General features: G+C 31.2%; 1 protein-coding gene across 1 annotated transcript; it reads right to left on the bottom strand.

The window, feature by feature from the left end:
* Positions 1-172: 172 nt before the first annotated feature.
* Positions 173-22,852, bottom strand: LOC132717502 (neuronal acetylcholine receptor subunit alpha-2-like). The gene is made up of 9 exons (XM_060700987.1): positions 22,596-22,852; positions 6,543-6,712; positions 6,057-6,101; positions 4,850-4,959; positions 4,303-4,468; positions 3,655-3,782; positions 2,635-2,885; positions 1,637-1,790; positions 173-533 (listed from the first exon to the last, which is right to left on the bottom strand). The coding sequence occupies exons 1-9, from the start codon at positions 22,624-22,626 to the stop codon at positions 173-175; spliced, it is 1,416 nt and encodes a 471-aa protein (XP_060556970.1). The 5' UTR covers positions 22,627-22,852.
* Positions 22,853-25,881: the final 3,029 nt, after the last annotated feature.

Genomic DNA, 25,881 nt, shown 5'->3' with positions numbered 1-25,881 from the left:
TTCAATTTTACAGGTCTTTAAAACAGTTTGCCAAACGAGGCTCGTTCTTGTAGGGTGAATACAACGCGTGACTTGTTGTGAAATGGTTATGGTATGACCGTGATTGTTAACACAATATGTATACAAATTAATATCATTTGGGTACAAGAATATAGTTTATGTAATTTGTAAGCTATTTCACTGATCCATTTGTTTCCAAAATGATCATACAAATAATTGTTGTGAGTAAGGTCAAGACAGTAAAAAGATAAAAGTTGAATTTCTCCGACATGATCACCATGTCTTCATATGTGTATTCAAGTTGTTCGTCTATGCTTTCATCCTCTGGTTTATCAGTTTCATTTTCAGTCCAAGCGATGCCTTTACTTTTTGATAAGTCAATTTTCTCTTGGCTGACAACTTGAGTTTCTTTGATACCAGGTACATCTTTAACCTCGGACAAGGCATCACCTCTGGGTCTTCGTTTGAAAATTAGAGCGGATTTAGATTGCAAACAATAATAAAATATTCGTTTGACTGATGCTGTTTTGGTCCTAAAATTGTATTAACCTAATGTTTACCATATAGCATCAGTGATATTTATATGAAACGTTACATCAACGGTTAACTTCGTGTTCACGATAAAATGTATTAATTTCACGACATACATGTAAAATCTTGTTCACAAAATACAATATTCTGTTCCAAAGATATAATACCTCGTCTCCACAACAATAATAAAGACATGTATCAGAAAATTAAAAAAATCACATGATACCTCTGTACCACCGTTTATACTTGAACCCAACTATAACTTCCTATAATAATTCACTTTACCCTGACATAATGAATTTCTTTTGTACGGATCACCAATAACCTAAAACAATACAATTAAATTGCATCCGCCAATTTCAAACAGAAATCCATTTGCAGGAATTAGTGTGGTCACTATGTAAACGATTACTATACACAACAACTATAAATGTTAATAAAAGATAAAACAACTATCATTGTATTACAAGTATCAACGGATGGAAGGTGATAGTTTACAAGGAACCTTTGTATTATAGATGAAAAACAATACTTTGGAATTTCTACATTATAACTAAAATATACAGTTCCTGCATTGTAATGTTAAAATCAACAACACAAGCATCACTAACGCTTGAACAGAGAGAGATTACTAGTACGAGTATTCTGGAACCCAAAGTTAACAACAAAACAAACACAAAACCCTAAAAAACGTTCAGAATGACAAAAATTGAAAATGTGAAAACATCGGTTTGATTGAGCCTGTTTATGGACGATATTGGTGCAAGCTACCATCCACGTCCCACCTAGCACGGACTAAAGCAGAATTCACGACTTAAACAAAAACAAAAAATGACAAAAGGGGATCAGACGATATGAAGTCTGCATATCACAGATAAGACGTCAAAAAAACTAATTTAAAAAAACATGCAACATATCCTAAGGGTGATTATGCAGTATTCAAGAAGGAGGAATACTGGAACATTCCTGCAATATGACCAGATTTTGTACTGATAACTTATATATTATATTTTGATATCGAAATCCCTTATTATTGTTTAAATAAAAAGCTTCAATTTCAAAACAAGACAAACAAATAACATAGATTCAGCGGAATAAAACGAACCTGTATTTTGTTAGTTTAGCAAGAAGCTGGACAGTTTTCTTGCATGCTGTGCCCATGATGTAAGTCTTATTTTGGAGCTCATGAACTCTGCATACAAGCACCGTAACCAGTGTTTGTACAGAACATAGAATAAATGTCATTAATAGATATACACCTGAAAGTAAATATAATTTAATGATAAATATATATGATAACTTGCATACAAATCATATCGATAAAGTCTGCATTTTCTTATTTGTCGTTTAATAAGTACTTAAAATTTAATTAACAAAAAAGTATTAAATAGGCATTAACTAAAGGTATTTATTGAATGCCGTTTCTTTATCTAATGAAAAAAACTCAAGTTTGCGTTTTATAGAAAGTGTCGTATGTGTGACATAACACCAACTTTAGGATTATCTTGAGGCTGTTTCAATAAATGTTCTTATCTTCAGTCAAAGACAATAATTAAATTCATTTTGCTGATAAAAGTTAAGAAATACAATGACAGATTTTTAAATTCACAATATGTTGTTGCTCATCTTTATTGCTATTCAGAAATTAAAAGAGTCATAAAATAAGAGTCTTCTATGAAATGCAAAATCTGTCTTAAGACCGATTTCAGACTAAAGGCTTTCTTTTAACACAGCCAATGTGTGTATCATATACTAGCCGCTAAAACAGCTATGTTTTGACATACGCAAACAATCAATCGCGCAATGATGTGGTGTTTGAGTACACAGTTTCATACCCTGTTTATAATATATGTCATGGTAATTTATGGAGAAAAGACATTACGAGAAGTACATGTTAAAACAAAACTATCTGATGAATGAATTTGTTCCGAAATTGAAAAGAAAGATAAATATATGAAAACATTTTTTTTTTATCCAATCCATATCTGTTGTTGTTGTACTAAGTTATAAACACTGGCTGCAAAATGATTTGTTCATCAATTTGTATGCTATAGTGTACAGTGTAGAGTCTAAACACACGTTATCGATGCATATATAACTTACTCAAAACGCAGATATGAGTTGATGTCGGCGGTATATTGTCTGAAACTATGGTCATAACAACCGACAATGACAATAAAATTGTCAGAGCAAAGCCAATCTTTTCTCCGCTTTCTACCGGCAGAATAAAAACAAATGGCGCCATCGAAGCAAGAATGATAACTGGGAGGAGCATGTTCAACAGATAGTATGAATACTTTCTCTTCAGTTCAAGAGTGAAATCTATTGCCGGCAGCTGGTAACCACTGAGTGATCTAAAAACAATCAAGTTAAAACAAACATAACAATCGAGTGTAAAAGTCAGTGTATGTTGTCAGTTTCCGAACACAGAGAAACCAAGTATTGACAAAAGGGGGAAGTAACAAAATATTACCGTTTAGAGATTCTGTATTCATATTTTCATACAGAAAAAAGAAGGTTGTTAATCAATACGAGCATTTGCTTGAGTCAATAAAAAAAACAGAAGCTAACAATAAAAAACTGAAACCAATAGTTTTCATGCATCATATAATTAATAAGTATATATATGTTTTAAAGATAAATGTATATTTTTAATGTTGTCCCAATGCTAATGACAGGTCGAAATGATGCTTGCTCGTACATTTACACTTAAATATTACATTTAGGCAAATGAGGGTACTATGGGATTGGATGATGAAAACATAAATATATAAGAAATTAAACCTGTAGAAATTTGAAAGACTCAATCACACCATTAATTCAATTTCATGATTTTGCAAAACTAAAGTTACAAAAGTTGTGTTAACATTTCAGATAGCAAATGTTGAGTGCGTGGTGGCAGCTGTTAAATATTGGTTGCTTGACGTTTATCTCAGTGTTCTGATAAATTCCTGGCTCTAAGGAGTCATTGACTCCAGTACAAAATTTGTGAAGTATTACATACAGTTTAAGCTGGTGCTAAAGGTCATGTAAGATGTTTCATTTTTCATTTTGAAACCTGTGCATTTTTATTGTTCATAATTGTCCCATTTTTTAAAACAGTGATGTTAACACTTTGCTTACCTTGTTCTGTTTGTTACTGATGTCCCAGTGACTTCCCATTCGCCGTGTTCCTTATAAATGTCAAGGTTGATGGTTCGTGACATTGGACCAAGGTCTATCATAAATTCAAGGAACATCCAAGATGAAACCTTTAATAAAAAAAACATTGCTCCTTCAACTTTACTGATTTACTTTTCAACAGAAAAGTTTGTCAGTGTACTTGTTCAGAGACGAACACATTTAAATTTATTCCTTGCTACATTTCGATTTCCTTAATTTTATAACGCTAGAAGAATTAATGAATGATGTTTCCAGAATTTTGTGAAAACAACTCGATATTGCGTGCACCAATTCACTGCTTATAACGATAGCATCAAAATGCTGTATTTACATTTATCATTGTCATATTCAAATGTGTCATAATTGCTTTTCTAAGTTTTTTTAATTAGGGGTTAGACAAGTATTTGGGTGCAAAATTTCAGATCATTCGCTCACTCTTTTTTTCAAAATACTGAAAGAAATGATCGCATGACTGTGACATGAATGGTGAAACGCCTAAGGCATTGATTGTAGTAAATGTTGTTTTGAAATAAATATATTTTAAGAAAAACATGTTCTTTAAGTGGTGACAATTAATGTCAAAGCAAGAGGAAGTGAACAAAATCTTACCACTAACTTGCAGCTTTGTGAATCAAATGGATAGTATTTAATGTTGACAGTGCATTGTGCTACAAAACTGGCAGGTGCCATCCATACGACATCCCCTGTTGAATCCACATTTACAGGAGAACTTGCGAAATCAGAATTGTCACCAAGTATCTTTAGTTCGTCAGCTCTGAAATTTGTTTATTTTATAAAAAAATATATACACAAGTTTATTCAGGTAAATGTTTTTAAAACGATACAATTTTAAAATGGTATACACACACGATACAAAAAGTATACGATGAACAAACAAGAATAGAAACTGTGAAGAAAGAAAAACAAAAATATAGTTGAAAATATTTATAAAGACACGAACGTTTAAATGAGTGTGCGAGCGTTTATTAATATATTAAACTTTTCAGAAACTGGTAATTACATAAAATTAATATCGAATGTACGATTTTATGGTTTTTAAAAAACAAATCATTGAAAGAAAAAAGTGAGATTGGTTCTAGAAACCTACGCGTTGATAGGAAAAGGCGAGCTTGATTGTAACTAAAACATAACTTACGCATTACTCAAAACTAATGGCGGGATCCATATGTCAGAAAGTCTAAACATAGAAGCCGTTATATTTCCGTAATTTGAAGGTGTCCATTGCAATCGGTCATCCTTCCAGTCCTGGGGAAAAAAGTTTGAAATTATGTAGAAAAAGAAATATGACAACATAAAATGTGTGTGTATGTTTTTTTGTTTTATTAATTTACTAAAACTATTACTTTAAGACTTTGTTTGTTTGATTCATCAGTCTTTCTTTTCTATCATAGATGAAATTAAACTAATCTTTCAAGGTCATTTGACTGATTGTGTAACTTGGTTTGGGGATTATACATTTTTCCAACAGTATAAATCCATGCCAATCTGTTAGTAGCTATTTGTTTCGGCCAAAGGAAATCTAAAATCAGTTTGACTTCCTGTAATATCTACATGGAAGTAAATAAATTAAGAAGAAATTGTCGTGGTATCATTGATAATTTTTACATTTTGCATTGCTTTTTACTGCACCTTTGCATGTGATTTGGTATCTTTTATTAAGATCCTGTATACTGAATAAGTACGCCGAATTGTATAATTACTTTTTGACGTCTCTTCCTGAAAACAAGTATACCTGATGAAGAATTCTAGTCGAAACGTTGTATGGTTTTTATAAAACAATTATTATATTTTTAAGTTGAAACTGGAGTTGATTTCTATATTCAAACTTACATTTGTCATTTCAAAAGTTTTGGGAGTCCCATTGGCCATTCTGATATAAAGTGTAAAGTAAAGCTATTGTTTATTTTGATATTTGATTATGATTTATAACATTGAATGCATTGTTTTGAATGCAAGGCACGGCAAATCAATTACAAAACATTAATGTAATACAAATACATCTTGTTTTGTTTTGTAAGATATATACTAATGTTCCTATATTGTAATTATAGTCACAGTCATATGGTAATTAGTGTAAATAAGACATGTATATATTTTTATTGGAGCATTTAATTGACCAAAGGTGAGATAAAAACAGCTAATACACATGTAGTTTCAAAATATTTATCTACATTGTAAAAATAGTGTAACATTTCTGTTAACTCGTGAAAGATAAAGGAGACTTTTCTTGCAACCATTGAACTGACACGTCACGACCCATATTTTCTGTAAACATGACTATATGGTTCTTTTTATTTTCAATGAACCAGATAAGTGCCTTTAAATCACAATTGTTTACTTACAATTAAAAGGAACCCCATACTGAATAAACGTTGAGTTACAATGTCCTGAAAATAAAGAATTAAATTATGAAAAATAAAGTTAACAAACAACATATTTGCATGAAAAATTATGAAAAATAAAGTTAACAAACAACATATTTGCATGAAAACTACCTTTTTTTCCTGTTTGCAATGGCAAATACTGCGTGTATGTTTTTGAAAACGATAAATAAAGATGTGTTATTTTAATTATTTAATATATTGTGATATTTGTATTTGCAATTTAATAAAGCATACATTGTATACTATTCATATTGATTTTCTTTTGTTTTTGTTTTTAAGTTACCAGATTAAAAATAGTATTCTTGCAATGTTTCTTTCATATGCTCTGCAAGATTTATTGAATTATTTAATTATATTTTATAAAACACGAGGTATTACATTCCTAAATTAGTAATAGTGAATAGAGCTAAAGAAAGCCAAAAAATCGACAAAACTGAAACCTACCAGTTCAGTTATATGCAACAGTCCAAATTCCAACAAAAGATTTGTTTGTGACTGTGGTCTTTGTTTCTTATCGTAATTAGCCAACATGTCTCTTTGTAACGTAGTTGTATCATTTACTGTGTAGACACTCTGACTTGCTACTTCTTCTTGGACAATGCTAAGACAACATACTGAAATGAACACATCGTAAACTTATTAAGATACTCGAATAAACCCTAAAATAGAAGGCCTGTTATCACCCCTACTAACAATTTTCCTAATTTACTTTAAGTTAATTGCTTTATGTATAGAACAGTAGTTCTAAACGTGTCTTTTCAGGTCTTTGACACAAATTTGAGCATTTTGTTAAAAAAGGAGTAATATACTTGATTAATTAGTTATTTCACGGCGTCTCAACGCCGTGATATTGTGATGGGTAGTTTTCGGTAGCATGGGCAAAAGTCACGTGACAAAATTCCTTTCGATTTCTACAGCCGACATTTTATTGGCTTTTTACGCAATCATTGTACAGCCCATTTCCGTGAAAAGTTACATAGAAACATTTTCCTTTCAAATCATATACATTACAGTATTTTTATCAACACGCGAAATATCAGCGTGATATATTTACACAATTTCGCAAATCCTTTCGACACACTTGAGAAGTTTGAATACTAAAACCCGGATTTCGAATATCGTTGTGGTCTACATTGATGCCGGACACATGTATCCATTCGTTCATTCATTTATATATTTTCAAAATTTTCCTACAAGAAGAAAGTTCACCTGCCAATTAGTATAAGGATAGGTAATGGACTGTTATAAACAAGTATCCTATTAATTTTATATATTACGTTTATCTGTTGCACAGAATGGTTGTTTTTACAAGGTGTACCAGTATCCGGATGTTGAAAGCTATCCGATTTTCTGCAAAAACTGCTGTAACATGGCCATCTATTTTTTTTATGAATACTTTACCATGAATTTGCATGGCTTAATAAAACTGAGCCTGCAACATTTCTTAATTTTGATGTTTGGGGTGTTCTTTTGGGTTTCAGGTTTTCTCTTTTTTAAGGGGAAATAACTCATGTTTACTAAATTATCTGTTCTTTTCTGTCTATCTTAGGTTGAAGTTAGGTATTACTTACTATTTTTGTTTCATAAATTTACCAGTTGTAAGGTATTAATCAAAAGCATAGAGGCCATGATGAGTGAATATTGATAGATATTTTTTTACTGGCTTTATATACCTTAGACCAGATTTTTCTAGTTTGTTCATTTAGCACATATACTATAGGTATTCTGCTGGAGGAATATTCTAATCAATATGTGAAATTATTATTTTCTATGTGTTTGTATGTAAATTGCTCATAAAATAACCTTTGGTAAAAATGAAAAGGTAGAATATTTAAGCTATACATATGGGTGCTCATTTTAAACACTTGATATATATACAGTTAGTTTTATAGTAAAGTCTAATGAGAGACAGTATTTGTTACTGAAGGAGATATGCATTTAATGTTTAGAAACTCACACAACTTAATCTTTATTATATAATTTTTATTGAGATTTTTTTTTACTTTTATACTATACAATATCATGTACATTATAGTTTTCTTTCTACAAGATTATGAATTCCACCCAAACACCAATGTTAATAGGATATTATATTTATTTTTAATGGAACCTGAGAATTATTTATGTAATGTTCATACAAGTGTATCATAGTATATGGATATAATGTGTATTTCTGTATTTAAAGACTTACAGTTATGATGGATGAGACTTGCATTTAAATTTATAAATGATAATACATGATCAGTCTACAGGTTAAAAATGTTTATACCCAGTGTTAGCTGGCTAATAATAGTATCTATAACAGAGTTTATATATTATAGTTTTCTTTCTACTAGATTTTGAATTCCATCCATTAGTACCAATGTTAATGTTAGGATTTCATATTTATTTAATAGAAACTGGGAATTATAAATGTTATGTGCATACATGTATATCTTAGTATATTGATATGATGAGATTTATAATATTTCTGAATTTAAAGAGTTACAGTTATGTCATTATTATTAAAGGGATGAGACTTAGAGTTATAAATGATAATACATGCATTGATTGAAAATGTCCTGAATCTTGGATCCAGCAATATAATTGATAAAGTCTCAAAACAAATCATATTCTGAATAGTTACATTCTATTTTTTTTCTAACATGTGCATAGTTTGAAACGGACAGCTTCTGCCTTATCTATTTGTAATGGAGGGACACCGGTCTCAATCTCCAGGTCTCCTGAGTCAACCCGACAACATACTTTTCATAGAGTAGATTGTTACTTGCCCTTGAATAAATTTGTACACTAAATTTATAGTGGGTGATTTAATGTGCCACATGAAAACCAACAAAGTACAAAAAGTAACCAGGCGCCAGATGAAAACATGAAAATACAATCTACCACGAACTGGTTCGTTGGTTGCATAATTTTCATGTTTTCGCCCGGTGCCCTCAATGATGCAAAATACAAATCAGTCTTCATAAAATTTCTTATCATAGAAAAAGGTTAGTTTTTTATCTGTACAAAAAATAGATATTGTACATGATTTAGTACAGTTATGTTCACTTTTAAATTGACCTGTTATAAATAATGGCACAACCAATAACTGTCTAAGCCCTTTTTAGTAAAAATAATTATACAATGGTATATAAATTGTTATCTTAATTAAGACTATATGAGTATGTAAGGGTTTTTTTTTTCTTATTTATTAATTAAGAATTATTTATCTGTTAATTTGAAAATCTAAATATCTGTCATGGTTAAGAACTGTTCACTATTTAGAGGAGAAAATGTGTAAGTGGCCAGATAGCTCAGTACATTATTCTGTGGATCCGAGTTTGAGTTATGGTGAAGCTGAAAGTTTTTATCATCCTGTGACTGCATATAACCATGAGTTTAATTCACTATGCTCTGTTAACATCAGAAATTCAAGGACATTAATCAATATAGTGGAGAAATATGTTGTGGTTTGGAACTGTTTCATTATTTAAGAGAAAATGTGTAGCCGGCCAGATAGCTCAGTTGGTCTTCTGAAAGTCATGTGTTCGAGTCATGGTCTGGCAGTTTCAGTCAGGGTTTAGAAGTGGGTTTGCGACTGGCACATGTTTTATTCATTTAATAAAGTGCATTTAATTTGAAATGGACAAAGGCAGTATTGCATGATACTGTTAGATCTACAAAAGAATTTGATACAGTTGATCACACTATACTGCACATGAAGAAGTTCTTTTTCTTCTTCTTAATGGAACTTCAAGCATCTGCCATATGTAATGACATTCTTGAATGGTTCAAGATTTATCTCTGATAGCAGCTGGTTGATGTGGCTGGTACTCCTTCTACTTCTGCTCTGAGTACCTATGGTGTCCCCCTGATGTTCATTTTAGGTCCTCTTTTATGTCTAAACTATGTCAATGACATGTCTGCAACCCTAAGCAATACTAAGCTTTATTATATGCACAGGTACAAGTATCAGACCTGGGAAGAAAAAATATGATAAGATTTTCTTCCCAGGTTCGATACTCGTGCATGTGATTATATGATGATGACTCAGGTATCCTTGTATCTGGTAAAATAAATCTTAAGATTGGTTAATTGACTATAAATTGTCTTTGCATCTTGGCAAGACAGTGTCTATTCTTTTTGGTTTAACCCGTACGAAAAAAACTCTGAAAAACACCTGTTTTTGTAAAAATACAGGTCTTAGGGACCTGTGTTTGCTGAATTTGACATTTTGACTAAGAAATACAGGTGTATTTTAACAATTTTACAGGTGTATTTTTGAGACAAGACCTGTGTTTTAGATGTACACATGTAATTCTGATACTTAGAAAATATTGAGCTGATATTTTGTGCTGAAAATAATTTAAGTCCAAAACTACAACTGTATTTTCAATGATACAGATGTACAATACACACTTAGAAAATCTTTTAGAGAAATTGTTCTTATTTAAATACTTTAATATCTTTGATGCAATTGTACAGACTGGATGCACATTATTTACACTTAGGATTTAATTTTTAACATTCATAATGTAAGCAACTTTGAACTAAGAGTGCTATCTAAATTTGAATATACATGTACATTGTATATGATTATTTAGTTTTAAAATATATGAGATAGTTCACATACTGGCCTGTCCTTGTTGTTCTTTTAAGTATAAAAAGAACAACAACAAAAACTATAACAACAACAAACTGGTACATGTTCTTATTCAAGACTCCAAAGTTGCAGACATTATGAGTTATTCTTCACTCTGTAAAGTTAATTGTGTATGAAATAAGCTCATACATTAAGCTCTCTCAATCTAGTTTGTAATATATTTTAATGACCTGTTATTTTTAGTAGGATAAATAAATAAACACTGCCTCTACTACTCTACAATGATTTTACACAACTGACTGATTTTACACCTTGCACTGACCAGTCTGATAATGGTAACCACCTGTTTTCCCACCATAAATTCTGCTACAGTTCAGACTCTTCCATTTGATTTTTTCTGGGGGGAAACAACTTTACACTCTGTAATATAGGCCCACATTTGCCAGAAATTCCCTAGTAGAAGGTAACTGTTTATCTAAATTACTGCTCTGCAGGATATCTTATTATAACCCTGGCGTGAACTATAAACTGTCCATGGTGCATTATTGATACAACTCTTATCAGAAACAATATGGCCATTTACCAGTGGTCAGTGTGGATTGATTTCACCTCAACATTAGATAAGGTCTAAGGAATGAAAATAATGTTGATTCTGTGAAATATGTTTTATATAGATTTAACAACTGATTACAAATATAATAACAAAGCCATTAATTGTCATAGTGTTACATTAAGTTTTACAGTTTTAAAATACATGCATGATTTAATACAGAAAGTTGTAGGTATTTTACAGTTTAGAATAAGTAAACAAAGATGCAGTTAAGGAAACTGATATAACAAATCAATAAATCAGTAGTACTGCATGCCGCATTCCAAACAAATGTAGTAAAACAAATATTAATGTCTATGTCTCAAGAGTTTGCAAGTACCTGATTGATTCTTCTTTGAAAATTCAAATCAACACAATAAAACTATTTTCGCAACCTGTGTGAAAATCATGAATTTATAATAAATACATGAACATCATCAATAAATATTAAGCTTGTTATTAATAGCAGCTTAAACCACCACACAAATAAGCTTGCCAGATAATTCAAAGAACTGAAAGTATGCTATATTAAATAGCATTTTTGTAAAACCGAGATGATTTTCCGTGACTCACATTCTTACATTTTTAACCTTTTTGAAGAATTTAATTTGTCATGAAAAAAATGAATCCCAAAACCAGGAAACAAAAATAACTGCATTTGAGTAAAGCATACAGACAAATTGAAAAAAATCAATTTGTTTTATAGATGTTTTTATTTTGACCTTGGGGTTGATGTAAGTGGTCTTTTTCTACGTGCACCGTGTTGTGGTGTGTCATCAAGCTGACGTTTTGATTTCTTCTGTTTAATATTTGGGAGGTCACAGGGAGACACAAAGTGTGCATCAGGCCCAAAGTCATACTCAACTTCACCACATGAGTTCCTTTTCAAAACTCCACTTTCAACAAAGTTGGGTAGCACACTGCTATGACTTCCAACTGTTTCCATATACGAAATTTGTAACTGCATAAGTTCAGCGAGTCTTTCAATTGATGAGTGTGGTGGGAGCCATTTCTTTGGATTAGCCGTTTTAAAACCTGCCTTTTGACAGGTCGTCTGTAATTTAAAAATACGAATCATATACCGACTGAATTATTGTATATTCATTTCACACTTGCCATGACCAAAACATGAATTGCAAATGGTTCCTACAATGAGCAACTACTATCTGTGTTTTGGCTATCAGTTTGTAAAGTTCTAATGAGGTTGTTTGAAATGTACTCTCTTCAGACACAAGCTGTTGTTCAATATCTCTAAGTATCTTCTTACAAGAATTGGTTGTATTATGTTGGCATAAATATTTAAAAACTGTCAATACTGTGGCACATTCTTTGCCTAGAAATGTTCTTGAACCACCCTGAAAAGATTTGAGAGCGCGTTTTAAATTACTTTTCTGAATATTGTCTCCACTTCTGCTAAGGACACTATAAACATCCTCAATGAATATAAAATTCTCATTGGTATTCTGATCTTTGTTGATCTTGAAGGTTTGAGAAAATTTCATGATAACCCATTGATGAGAACCTGTAAAAGAAACCTTAAAGTTTGAGTAAAACTTAAAAGCGACTATTTTCAATAACTTATATTTTGTTATAACCTATGGTTGATAAGAAGTAGTGCCTAAATGGACACATAGACGGATGCCGTTAACAACAGACACATTGTTGTGACATTGGACTAGATTGACTGTTTATACATATTTCATTAATAATATTTTATGGTAAATGTAATAAATGTAGATGGTCTATTAACAAAGCTCCTACTCTGAACAAGTTCTAATAAAATTAGATAGAAACGGTGACCTATAGATAGTTTGAAAGGTTCTATAATAATTTGATTCAGTAAAATAGGTTGTTGTACAAGGCTAAATTTCAATAGTTTCTTATCACATAATTGTAAACGTTAAACAAATGATTTTTTATATATGTACTTTTTTCTTAATTGTAAAACTGACTGCCAATTCAATGGAAATAAATTTCAAACTAATTTCTGACAAAAAAAACACAAATAGAAAAATTTGTCCTGAGTGGTATTTACAAAGTTATTAAAAGTTCATATTATTACAGGAAGCCCCAGTGCCTGTTACATAAGTTAGCCTTAAATCTATTCATTAACGTAAATATAATGAGCACTCAAAACTGCTTAAATACAAATGCAGCACTTTACTTTCAATGTATGTTTTATCTTAAATGACCAAATTATTTCTTCGATCTAGACATGTATAAACTAATGCTTGTTACTGAGTATACATTTTAATTCGAACAGTAAATAAATAAGTATATTACCTTTTCATATTTGCCTTCCACTGTGTTTTAAAATGAAAACAATTATCATATAAAAAGAAAACAGACTTAAACCTGCTATTCAACAAAATAATATGAACAAGAGGCCAGCAATTTATTTGTATTAGTATTTATGTAAACAGAAGTACCATCATTAGTTTCTGGTTTGGGCTTATCAGATGGAAATGGGATATTAATTGCCCCCCATGCTGTGAATCAGCCACACTGACCACTTAATGTCTTCATGGTAATTCTGTAAATAACAGTACTGACCAGATCAGTAGTGATCAGATTTTTGGGTCTATGGTCTCGTCTGTTTATAAATTTTAAATGAAGTCTGTTTAGAAGGAAATTGCAAAGTTATCTTTAAAAACTTATTATGAATTTGAAATTCTACATTACACTTTTTTTCTCATATGTCTATATGATTGTAAAAGTAAAATGATGGGTGCTTTGATTTGTGGAATACCCCTGTTTAATATTATGCATGAAGATCAGTCCAGTTCTACAGTTGTAAAATTTGAAATCTGAGGTATTTGTGGAAATAGTGCTCATGCATCACAAGAGATGAAAACCAGAATCATAAAAAAATCAGGTAATAACCTTTGGATACATTTATGCAAAAACAAGTATTATTTCAGGTCTGCTAGCAATTATTTTTATCAAATTTATTCTGAAAAAAAAAATATTTCACATTCTATTTACCCAGTTGGAAAATAATTTTTAAATGTAAATGTTGTCACCAATAGCATTTAATTAGATACTACAATATTGACTGTTAACTGCTTTATATTTTTGAATACAGTCTTGAAGAGATGATATTAAATACATTTATACTTAACTTCTAATTAATAGGTCATAATTTATTTTCATATCTTTTATAATGAACTATGAATTTTGTTCTTAAAGGTCACAGTACACCCCCAGAGACGTTGATTTACATGAAACAAAGCAAAGGACTAAAACAGACATGGTAAAACGAAATTGTAGTTGAACTAATTTGAATAGTTTTGACAGAAATTCATGGTTAAACAAAATAAGTCTACCTTAATTATTAAAGTTAAGTTACCAGTTTACCACTAATAGAAAGAGCTCAGTAAATATCTTTTATCAGGCAATGCATTAAGTAGGAAAATTAATACATGTATTCATTAATTGTCAAAACATAATTATATAGGTTGAAGTTAATTGGTACGTATTTAAAAAAAATGAATTGGTCAGGCACTGAATATGTGCATTGATGACATTAGTACAAAATGCAAGCATTGAAAGTTACATGATTATCATTTAGTATTCATTTAATGATAAACTATTGATGTTTTATTTGATTCAGGTGAAGCTGCTTTAAACAGGATCTTAAATCACAATGACAGGGACCAGTTAAGAAGAGAAAACACTTGCAAAGGCTTTATTCCAAGTACCTATGTATGTAGACATTAATTTGGCAAATGCTGGCAATAAATTTTTACAAGAAAAAAAACTTTATTAGCATTTGTGAATTTTTCTTCAAATGAAAGGATATGCCTGCAGTGTTATTCATGACTTGGATTTTATTGATGCAGTATCAGTACTAGTAGTGTAAGACTGTAACAGAATGTAATAAAATATAGTAATCCATTTAAGACAAAGTGAAAATTTGTTATATTTATCCCCATCTTTAGTGATAGTGATTCTAGTTCAGTGTCTGAGTTTCAACTTAAACTGGGCCTAGCCTGCAGGTCACATGAAATGGTACAGCTATAAAGTACACATCTTTTGTTAAGTATTTAGGTCAAATTCTTTTGGCGTTGCCCTTTGATGCTTTGCATCAATGCTTTTCTTGTTGTCTTTTTTGAATAATTTCATTTTCTTGCGCAATAAAACATTTTTTCCCTAAAATGAGACTTCGTTTTCCATATGCGTTTCACAGTAAGCATTTACCATACCAGGTTGTACAATAACTTAATTTGGTCCGTAAATCAGTCTTTTACACAAAGTCTTCTGAATATCATTCAGAATTCATGTCTCATTATTGTGAGCAAAATTCTGAATTTCCTTTAGCTATAAGCTGGAAAATGTTTAATTATCCCCCGCCGAAAAGGCGGTTGGGGATATAAAAATTAGTCTCCGTCCGTCCGCCTGTCCTTCCTTCAGTCTGTCCTTCCGTCCTCATTTTAGTCCGGACCATATTTTAAAAAGTATTTGAGGTATCAACTTGAAACTTCATAGGTGGATAAATCATATTTAGGAGAAGTGCAGTGCACAACAATGATGATTCTACCCTATATATTTTTTCAGTTATTGCCCTTTGTTATTTTTCAAACTCAATTTTTGTCCAGAGCATAACTCAAAAAGCCTTTAAGATGGATAGATCTCACTCAGGAGGTGTGCAATGCAAAAAAGTGATAACTCTACCCTTCATAGTTTTTGAGAAATTGCCCTTTGTAATTTTGCATACTTTATTTTCCACTTGAGTGGAGCATAACTAAAAAAAAATCTTTGAGATGTCAACATGAACTTCATCGGTGGATTGATCTTATTGAGGAGGAATGTTGTGCGAAAGAATGATAACTGTACTGATTATAATTTTTTAGTTATTGACATTTGTTATTTTTCATACTTTTTGTCCAGAGCATATCTCAAAAAGTGTTAGAGGTAGATCTTACTCAGGATGTGATAACTCTACCCTTCATACATGTATTTTTTGAGTTATTGCCCTTTGTTATTTTTCATACTAAATTCTTCACCTGAGTGGAGCATATCTCAAAAAGTGTTAGAGGTAACACCTTGAAACTTCATAGGTGGACAGACCTCATTAAGGACGAGTGCTGCACACAAGAGTGATAACGGAGCATGCATTATTTTTCAGTTATTGCCCTTTGTTATTTTTCATACTAAATTTTTGTCCAGAGTATAACTACAAAAGCCTTTGAGATATCAACATGAAACTTCATATATAGATAGATCTCACTCAGGAGGTGTTCAGTGCATAAGGGTGATAACTCTACCCTTCATAATTTTTGAGTTATTGCCCTTTTTTATTTTTCATACTAATTTTTTCACCTGAGTGGAGCATATCTCTAAAAAAGCTTTTGAAATGTCAATTTGAAACTTCATAGGTGGATATATCTTATTAAGGAGGAATGTTGTGCACAAGAATGTTAACTCTACCCTTTATAATTTTTGAGTTATTGACATTTGTTATTTTTCATACTTTTTTTCCGGAGCTTATCTCAAAAGTGTAAGAGGGAATAACTTGAAACTTCATAGGTGGATAGATCTCATTGAGGAGGATTGCAGCACGCAAGAATGATAACCTACCGTGCATTGTTTTTCAGTTATTGCCCTTTGTTATTTTTCATACTTAATTTTTGTCCCAGAGTATAACTACAAAGGCCTTTGAGATATAACATGAACCATCATTGGTGGATAGATCTTACTCAGGAGGTGATAACTCTACCCTTCATATTTTTGAGTTATTGCCCTTTGTTATTTTTCATACTAAATTTTTCACCTGAGTGGAGCATGTTTCTAAAAAAGCTTGTGAAATGTCAACATGAAACTTCATAGGTGGATAAATCTTATTAAGGAGGAATGTTGTGCACAAAAATGATAACTTTACCCATTATAATTTTTGAGTTATAGCCCCCTCTGTTATAATAACTTTACCCATTATAATTTTTGAGTTATAGCCCTCTGTTATTTTTCATACTTTTTGTCCGGAGCTTATTTCAAAAATTGTTAGAGGTTACAACTTCATAACTACAAAAGCCATTGAAATATCAACATGAAACTTCATAGGTAGATAGATCTCACTCAGGAGGTGTGCAGTGCAAAAGAGTGATGACTCTATCATTCATAGTTTTTGAGTAATTGCCCTTTGTACTTTTTCATACTTAATTTTTCACCTGAGTGGAGCATAACTCAAAAGGTCTTTGAGATGTCAACATGAAACTTCATTGGTGGATTGATCTTATTGAGGAGGAATGTTGTGCGCAAGAATGATACCCTTTATAATTTTTGAGTTATTGCCCTTTGTTATTTTTCAAAAACTTTTTGTCCGGAGCTTATCTCAAACAGTGTTAGAGGTATTAACGTGAAACTTCATAGGTGGATAAATCTCATTGAGGAGGAGTGCGGCACACACCTACCGTGCATTATTTTTCAGGTATTGCCCTTTGTTACTTTTCATACTTAATTTCGTCCAGAGCATAACTACAAAAGCCTTTGAGATATCAACATGAAACTTCATATGTGGATAGATCTCACTCAAGAGGTATGCAGTACACAAGAATGATAAATTATTCTGCTCTACTACATATGCATGGCTCTTGTAACAAGTTACATTACAATACTTAAAAACCTTCTTTACAAGTTAACCTGTCAATTAAACTCAATGATATTTGGAGATACCTTAACATTATACTTATAACTTTTTTTTTTTTGTATTTTTTCTTTTTTTCGCCGTGACAATCACATTGCTGCATTTCCCAGCAATTTTTTACTTGTTTATCTTTACAACTGAAACATTTTCAAAAGAATATCTTTCTACAAAAAAAAAGATAAATTTGTAGGCAAAGACAAACAGACATGATAAAAAATTATATTAATTTTGTAATATAAATGATATTAAAACTTAAAAAGACTTCATGTGTAGATCTACATGAATATTTGAAATTTATTCAATTGAAATAATGCTTTTAGTTGTACAAAAATGTAACACATAATGAATGGCGAATTGTGCACTAGTTGTGAAAAAAATAAAACTTGTTACATGGCTCATGAAATAAATACGATTCCTTTAAACCTGGTATTGAGGTTCTGCTTATAAAATATTGTCGCCAAAAGCTGCAGTTATCAAATTTTAAATCAAATATTACACATTGGTATAAATTGTGAAGATAATCTAACTAAAGGAAACATTAATATGACTGTAAAGGTCGAAAATTACCACAAAAAAGTTTATTTGACCCTGTTAAAGGATGTTCGCTAAAGTTGTCATAAAGTAAAAACCTCCGTATAAAAGACATTAACATTTTGGCGACAATATAGGATTTTACTACCTGAATCGGTGAAATGAAAACAACATTTACTTTCTGTCTGTTTGTTCATAGAAAGTAACCAATGATTTGAAGGATAACAAGTATATTAATCACTAGTATAGTCAAAAATGACAAAATGGATGTGGGAACATTCACTTACTATATTTTTGCAACATTTGTTAGGAAATCTGATTTGAAATCAAGAGCTTATTGAATAGTCTTTCCGCAAAAAGGACTAAAAATTAAGCACATATTTCAGTGTATTTCTACTACGTTAAGCATATGGTCAAAAATGCACGATGATGTCACGGGTACTGGATTTTGTAAGATTGTTGATCACAGGTGGGGTTTACATTGGACACCTAATGGAAAAACGGAGGCAATATATTTTTCGTCGTATTTTCTTAACGCGCCGATGACAAATTGTAACAAGACACTGTTGCCAAGATCATATGTTTTAAGAACATTACGGTGAACAAAATGCCCCCAAAGTTAGTATGATATATTTAACTGGCCTTAGAGAACGATAAAAATTGCGAATATAAGTGAAATGCTTGTTTGCTTATCAATGTTTATTGTGGTGTAAAATGATACATGCTTGTGAATTTGTTAAAAGAAATATATTTAAACTAAAATTTGCGAAAACATGTGGTCGAACATTTCTACTTATCCATTGAACAAGTTTCGGCACTTCAAGTCGAATCGAATCTCTGAATATTAAATACCTAGTCTTATGATCAAACATCAAACATACAATCATCTATACTGATAACATTTCATGTTAAATATCAATACATTAAATAAACCCTAGAATGTAACCTTTATAGAAATTTACAAACTAGTAATTGTTCTGTAATTGTCGCCCAGGGATATTCGTTAAACTGGACATTCTATCACCCCATCAGGACAAATTATTTCTAATTAAGGACATTATTTCTAAAAATAACACAATCAATTTCCATAATTGTCAATCGTTGTTTTGATAGATTGCATCGCAAAGTGTCGGGTATTGCTTGGTGTTTCAATAATATCCGTACTGGTTCGCAAATATTTGCATTGTTTCTTTCAACGTTTTTCAAAGGTATTTCGTTACAAAAAATGATGATTTCTATAATGCTTTATTGATCATTAAAAGTAAATAATTAATGCCTAACTCATTAACTGATAACGGCTATGAAACATTACTCGTTTGTGATATTCGTTTATGACATTCAATATTTTATTGCCCACGTCTTTTATATAAGCAACAATCAATATAAATAATTAGAAAACAAATCATCTACGTAGCATGAGTCTATGATGTTCTTAAAAAATATTCGCTCTCATTATCCTGATAACTACCAATACATGTTCAATGGAATTTGCAACTAACGTTAATGCTATTTTTATCGTTTGATAAAAAATGTTTTGCATTCCTGTCCAGAAAAAGATAATTATTTATGAATTTATGCTTTAATCGAATCGTCAACGGGGATTTGATTCTTTATATTATAAAAGCGCGCTTTATACAAACAGAAGTTGTCTGACTACAGAACATTTTTGCTTTTCTGAAGGAAGCAGTATAATTTCTCTTACAGTAGAATTTGCCCTTTATATTCTAATTAGGTGTGATTTTTGTGTCGCCTCTACGGAGTAGTGGCGACATATAGGGATCACTTCTCCGTCGTCTGGTGTCCGTCTGTCCGTCTGTCCGAGCAAACATTTTGGGTTAAGAGAACAAAAGAGAACTATTGGTTCATTCCGTGATCAAAGGGTTTATGGGCTAGTAGCCCTTAAGAAAACAAAGAAAATAACAAAGAAAATAACCCCTAAACCCAAAATATTGGAACGTCCGTCTGTCTGTCTGTCTGTCTGTCTGTCCGTTACAAAACTTGTCCGGACTACTCCTCATAAACTACTGGTGCAATTTCATCCAAGCTTTACAGGAATGATTAGTACCAAGTATTGTTGTGCATATTGACAGCATTTTTTGAGTTATGGTCCTTTAATTATTTTTATTTTTAAAGTTTGTCCGGACTACTTCTCTAATACCACTAATGCAATTTCAATGAAATTTTACAGGATTGATCTGTAGCTCAAGTCCTTGCGCATATTGCACGGGTTATTTGGTTGAATGATTTTTGGCCGAGTTATGGCCCTTTGATAAAAAGGTGATTTTTCTGTGTGTTGCCAGATACACAAAAGCTTGTCCGGACTACTCCTCATAAACAACTGGTGCAATTTTATCCAAACTTTACAGGAATGATCAGTACCAAGTCTAGTTGTGCACTGTCTGTCTGTTTGTCTGTCCGTCTGTCACAAAACCTGTCCCTACTACTCCTCATTAACTACTGGGGCAATTTCATCCTAACTTTACAGGAATTTATGTCGCCACTACTCCGATCATTTCTCCGTCTGTCACAAAATTTATCCCAACATAAAATTGGCCATCATGAGGCGACACATGTGATCACTGATCGCTCTTGTTTATAACTTGAGTAATAATACATAGAAACTTTGACCTTAAAAATTAAAGTTATCTTTAATTCAGCCCCAAAAGTTGAATGGACCTTAACTTCTGGCTGATTATTGTGACTAAATTTTGAATAAGAAAATATATATTAACTTTTAAATATGCGTAATTCATTTAATAGTTGAAGAACATATTATCATCAGGGTAGATTAATAATCTCAATGTATCTAATTTTAGTAATAAAACCACGTTTAATTGTCTAAATGGATTAGATTATGTATATAGATTTGTAAAAGATTACAACAGATTAAAATACAGCGATATGGCCGGTATCTTAGATAAATATCACAGAAAGTTTCAATTTAAGGTATTAGGTGCCTTATGCAGAACTTCCTTTTGACAAATATTTATTTTCATTGAGGATACTGTGTTATTTGGTGCGTGGGTTCAAGCCTGTATTTGGGCTCATTTGTTCTTACATTTCATATTTTGGGTCTTGGTAGATTATGGTTTTTTTTTTTTTTTAAAGTCATTTTAAAGAAAGAAATATTTGCAATTTGATTTATACTTTTACTGTTAATTGAGTGAAAATTAGGTATATTTACAACTTTAAAGTGATTAGGTCTACAATGTGCACATTTTACATATGTATTTCAAATATTGATTTAAAAAACAATAGAAACTTATAATTTGGATATGTTCTTATGAAATGGTGCTTGAAATAAAATGCCGATAAAGTGCTAAGTCTTTGTAGAAGGGTTACTAATATACATGTATATGAAATATCCCATCATATATCTCACACTTGCCAACAGCTTCCGTGTGTAATTCTTTCACGGTTTTCTGTTATGTCTAATAATATAAATACTATGAGAGTAATTATTAATGTTTTACAGACATTCCATTATAGACCAAATTACTTTAAATGTTTATATTTCAAGATTGGGATGGTAAACTTCCCTTTATATTGTTGACACAAATGTTTAGAATTGTATTTAGATATTTATTATTTTAAGATAAAACGATATCCAATTGATAGATGAAAAATAGTAAGTTTTACAGCCCACCCGCTGTCTGCTTCATCAAATCAAACATTAACCTTATTCATTAATTAAGATATGATTTTATTTTGTTTATTTATTTTTTTTTTTGAAAACTATTTCTGTTTCTAACGTTTTTTACAATATGTTTGTTTGTGATTGGAAATATAAGGTTTTAGATGATTTTGAAGCATTGCCAGTCATACATCTAATACCTTAACAAATTATAGCCAAGAGTAAGAACGGATTTCTTATTAGGCGACTTTGTATAAATAACCTTTAGTTTTACATCTAAATCATTTAAGGTAAGCATTCATAAAAATGTATAACATTTTTATGATTTTAATGTTCAGAAATACAACTTCGCTCGCTGAATGCTGGCTGATTGTCTGATGAAATATATCTTGTGTGCTCGTTTATGCCGGATTCATTTTCTTTTAGTATTTTATCAAACACATTAATTATTATCAACATGTGACGATACTTCTAATATATTTATACTTTTTATGCTAAAAAAGTGGGAGACTTACCTACAATGCATGCAATTTCACGTATACCCATCTTAAAAGTTGTAGAATTCAAGTCCAAATTACGCCGATATTATTTAAACATTTTAACAATCATATACTATAGCAATTTACGGCGTTTCCTTTTTACACTCTCACAGTGTTTTAATTTCAAGTGTAAAATACAATATCGATTCAACGTCACAAAAAAAAATATTTTATTTAAAATGTGTTTGGTTGTTTACTTGAAAGTGAAATGTTCTACTTAAAGCTATTGTAGGTAAAAGTAGTTAATTCACTGGATCTGTGCAGACTGACGTCATAATAATTCATACATTGAAAAAAGACGCGCTTGTTAATCGAAATCGTTATTTGTTTATTCAAGCGGTCGGACACGATCTTAATTACTTGTTTAAATGTTCTTTTGTTTAAAGGCACAAAAAAAGAAATGTTTTTCATTACTGGGGAAAAAGGGAAAAAAGATTCATTGTTACATAAAAACTGTTTTAGCCTGAATATTGACTAGATTAAACGAAATTTTTAAAAGGGAAAATATTTTTCTAAACGTTATTCCCGTCTGTTAAGGGGGACTTTTTTAATTAAAACTAAAAACCCCCTTTGGTTAAAAAGAGCTTTTGATTGCAATTGATAACCTTCTAAAATTTTTTTTATATGCCCACCCTATTTAAAGGGAAAACACTACGAAAGACATTTAGTATCAAAAAGGGGTAATAACGCAAATGAAGGTTTAGTAACGGGGAAAAAAACGTTTAAACCAAAAAAAATTTTTAAAAACCCCGAAAAAAAAAGTTTGTGTAACGCAAAAAAACCCGTGTAATGAAAACCAAATAGCTAAAAACGCAAAATAAAAAGGCTTTAATTAACATCTATAGAAGGCGTTATTATGCGAATCGAAAGCGTAAATTACGCAATCAAAAGGCGTAATAAACGCGAAATAGGAGTTATAACGCGAATCAAAAGGCGTAATTACACGAATCAAAATTCGTAAATAACGCCATTTATAGGGTTAACGCACGTTTTTCCCGTGTTATAACGTCTGCAGAGTCCCGAGGAACGGTTTGGTGCCCCGAGCCCGGAAGGGCGAGGGCTCCAACAGTTCTGAGGGAGTCTGCAGACTTAATAACACGAAAGTAAACGTGCGTTGACGCTATTATAGCATATAATTTTTAAAACAGATTCCGCGATGTATAGTTGAAACAAAACACAAATTACATTAAATTCCTAGTGCTTGGACGGTATTTATCCAATTTTACATGTTTAACGTATGCGTTTTTATTTTTTCCGGGGCCAACAACATGGAAAAATTCTCAGAAACCGAACGAAATTTTTGAAATTTTGATTGATTTAACAAAGCTTGATATTGGAGACTTAAAAAAACAACGTAACATTACTCTACCCTCTAACCAAGACGAAACATGACACTCAGAAATTCTTAGAATGATTTCAGATTGACGGTAGAAAAAAGATCAGTGACCTCAGAATCGGTTTTTTTTTTCAAGCAAACAAGTTTATAAAAAAAATCAGGCACTAAGCATTATTCTCTCAAAGAAATATAAAGAGCATTTACCAACATAAATATAAATAAAATAACATTTTCTCATATTCATTTTGTGTTCTCTAGTTTTGTAAGTTAATACTGTATTTGTTTACATTGACAACTGTCCGTTTCTTAGAAAGGGCGACAACCAAGATTAGCAGCGATGTCTATACGCCGTATTTCCGGCATAATTACTTGAATGCTGCTCGTCGTTATGCAATTGAGGCCCTTGAATCAATAATTTCAATATAACAAGAGCGCAAGACTCTTTGGCAAACAGGCCACATCGTCAATTTTTTTGTTTGTTTACTAGGCCCTGTATGTATTGCGCATAGGTGAAACCGGGCTATAACAAGAGCGCGTGATTATGTTAACACATGGTTTTGGTCCCGTTATAACATGGGCAAAATAGGGGAAAATAGCCGATTTTATGCTATTATTCACTTAATAACGCGAAACAAAGGTGAAATAACGCCTTATTCGCTTTATAACGCGAAACAAAAGGCGAAAAACGCAAATCAAAAGTCGTAGTGACGTCAATAAAGGCTTTATAACGCGAATCAAAGGCGAGGCGTAATGAATCGAAAATTGAGCTTTAAATAGCCGTATTTTTTTCTATTTTGTTGATAAGTCATTTAAAACATCAGACCCTTCAAGTGTAACCAAAATATTAAAAACACACACAATATTTAGTTATTACATACTTTTATTTAACATGTTTTACATCTACAAACATTTACAATAGTGAATATCGTCAAAGTTTTATCATTATATGACTTGTTTCCAGAAGTTCTTCATATTTTCAAATGTTAATTGTTAATTAAAGGAATTCCACTGATGTTCAAACGCCTAAAAACATAAAAATGGAGCTTCTTACATAGATCAGATGGGAACGTACTACACAAAAATATGCATTACAAGAATAAATAGTAATATTGTAAAGATTTAAGAACATTACAGGAAGTAAGATTTTTATGATACAGCATTGTAAGTTGTAGGCTGTATGCCGTAAGAACTGTTCATTTTAGTATTGAATTCCTATATTGAATATTGATATGATTTCATTGCCTGGCCACGTTATCGCTAAGAAAAGATCAGGATCAAATGACCATGGTTTTGTTTACATTGTTTTGTGAAAACTAATATTGCTCGTATTTTGCAAGAATTAAATGGCACATATTCAAAATGCAACCAAAAATGCTTGATTTGCAAAAGAAACAACCTATTTTTTGGGATAAAATCGAACGAATAACAAAACACAACAGAAATCACCCGTATTAAAAATCAGATCAATTTAAGGTATCAATATCACTATTTGGAAATCTAACTGTCAAATGCCTATATCTTTGCAAAAATTTAACAATAAATTTATTCTTGAATTTCATAAATGTGCTAATTGAAAGGGGTCCATTTTTTAAATCAGTTTGATATTAAATATTTAATTAATGAGGATAAACAATAGAGAATATATGAGTTTTCGAATATGTTCCTTATCTTGATCCTAATCCTCCTAATCCTTTAATCTTCGAGGAAACAGGGTCAGTACGAATTTCATAGCTTATGCATGTGGATTTAAAAAAAACTTTCTCCTATCATATCGTTCATTTAATTAGAAAATTAGTTTATTGATTCTCCTCCATTTGAATGCAAAATCATCATACAAATAAATGTTGTGAGCAAAGTCAATACAATAAAAAAAAAAATTGAATTTCTCCGACATAATCACCATGTCTTCATATGTAAATTCACTTT

Source organism: Ruditapes philippinarum, unplaced genomic scaffold, assembly GCF_026571515.1.
Source record: "Ruditapes philippinarum isolate M1 unplaced genomic scaffold, ASM2657151v2 ctg844_1_1_1_1, whole genome shotgun sequence".
NCBI classification, from domain to species: domain Eukaryota; kingdom Metazoa; phylum Mollusca; class Bivalvia; order Venerida; family Veneridae; genus Ruditapes; species Ruditapes philippinarum.
Note: the sequence above shows the minus strand (reverse complement) of the source record. Positions and strands in the feature narration are given on the sequence as shown.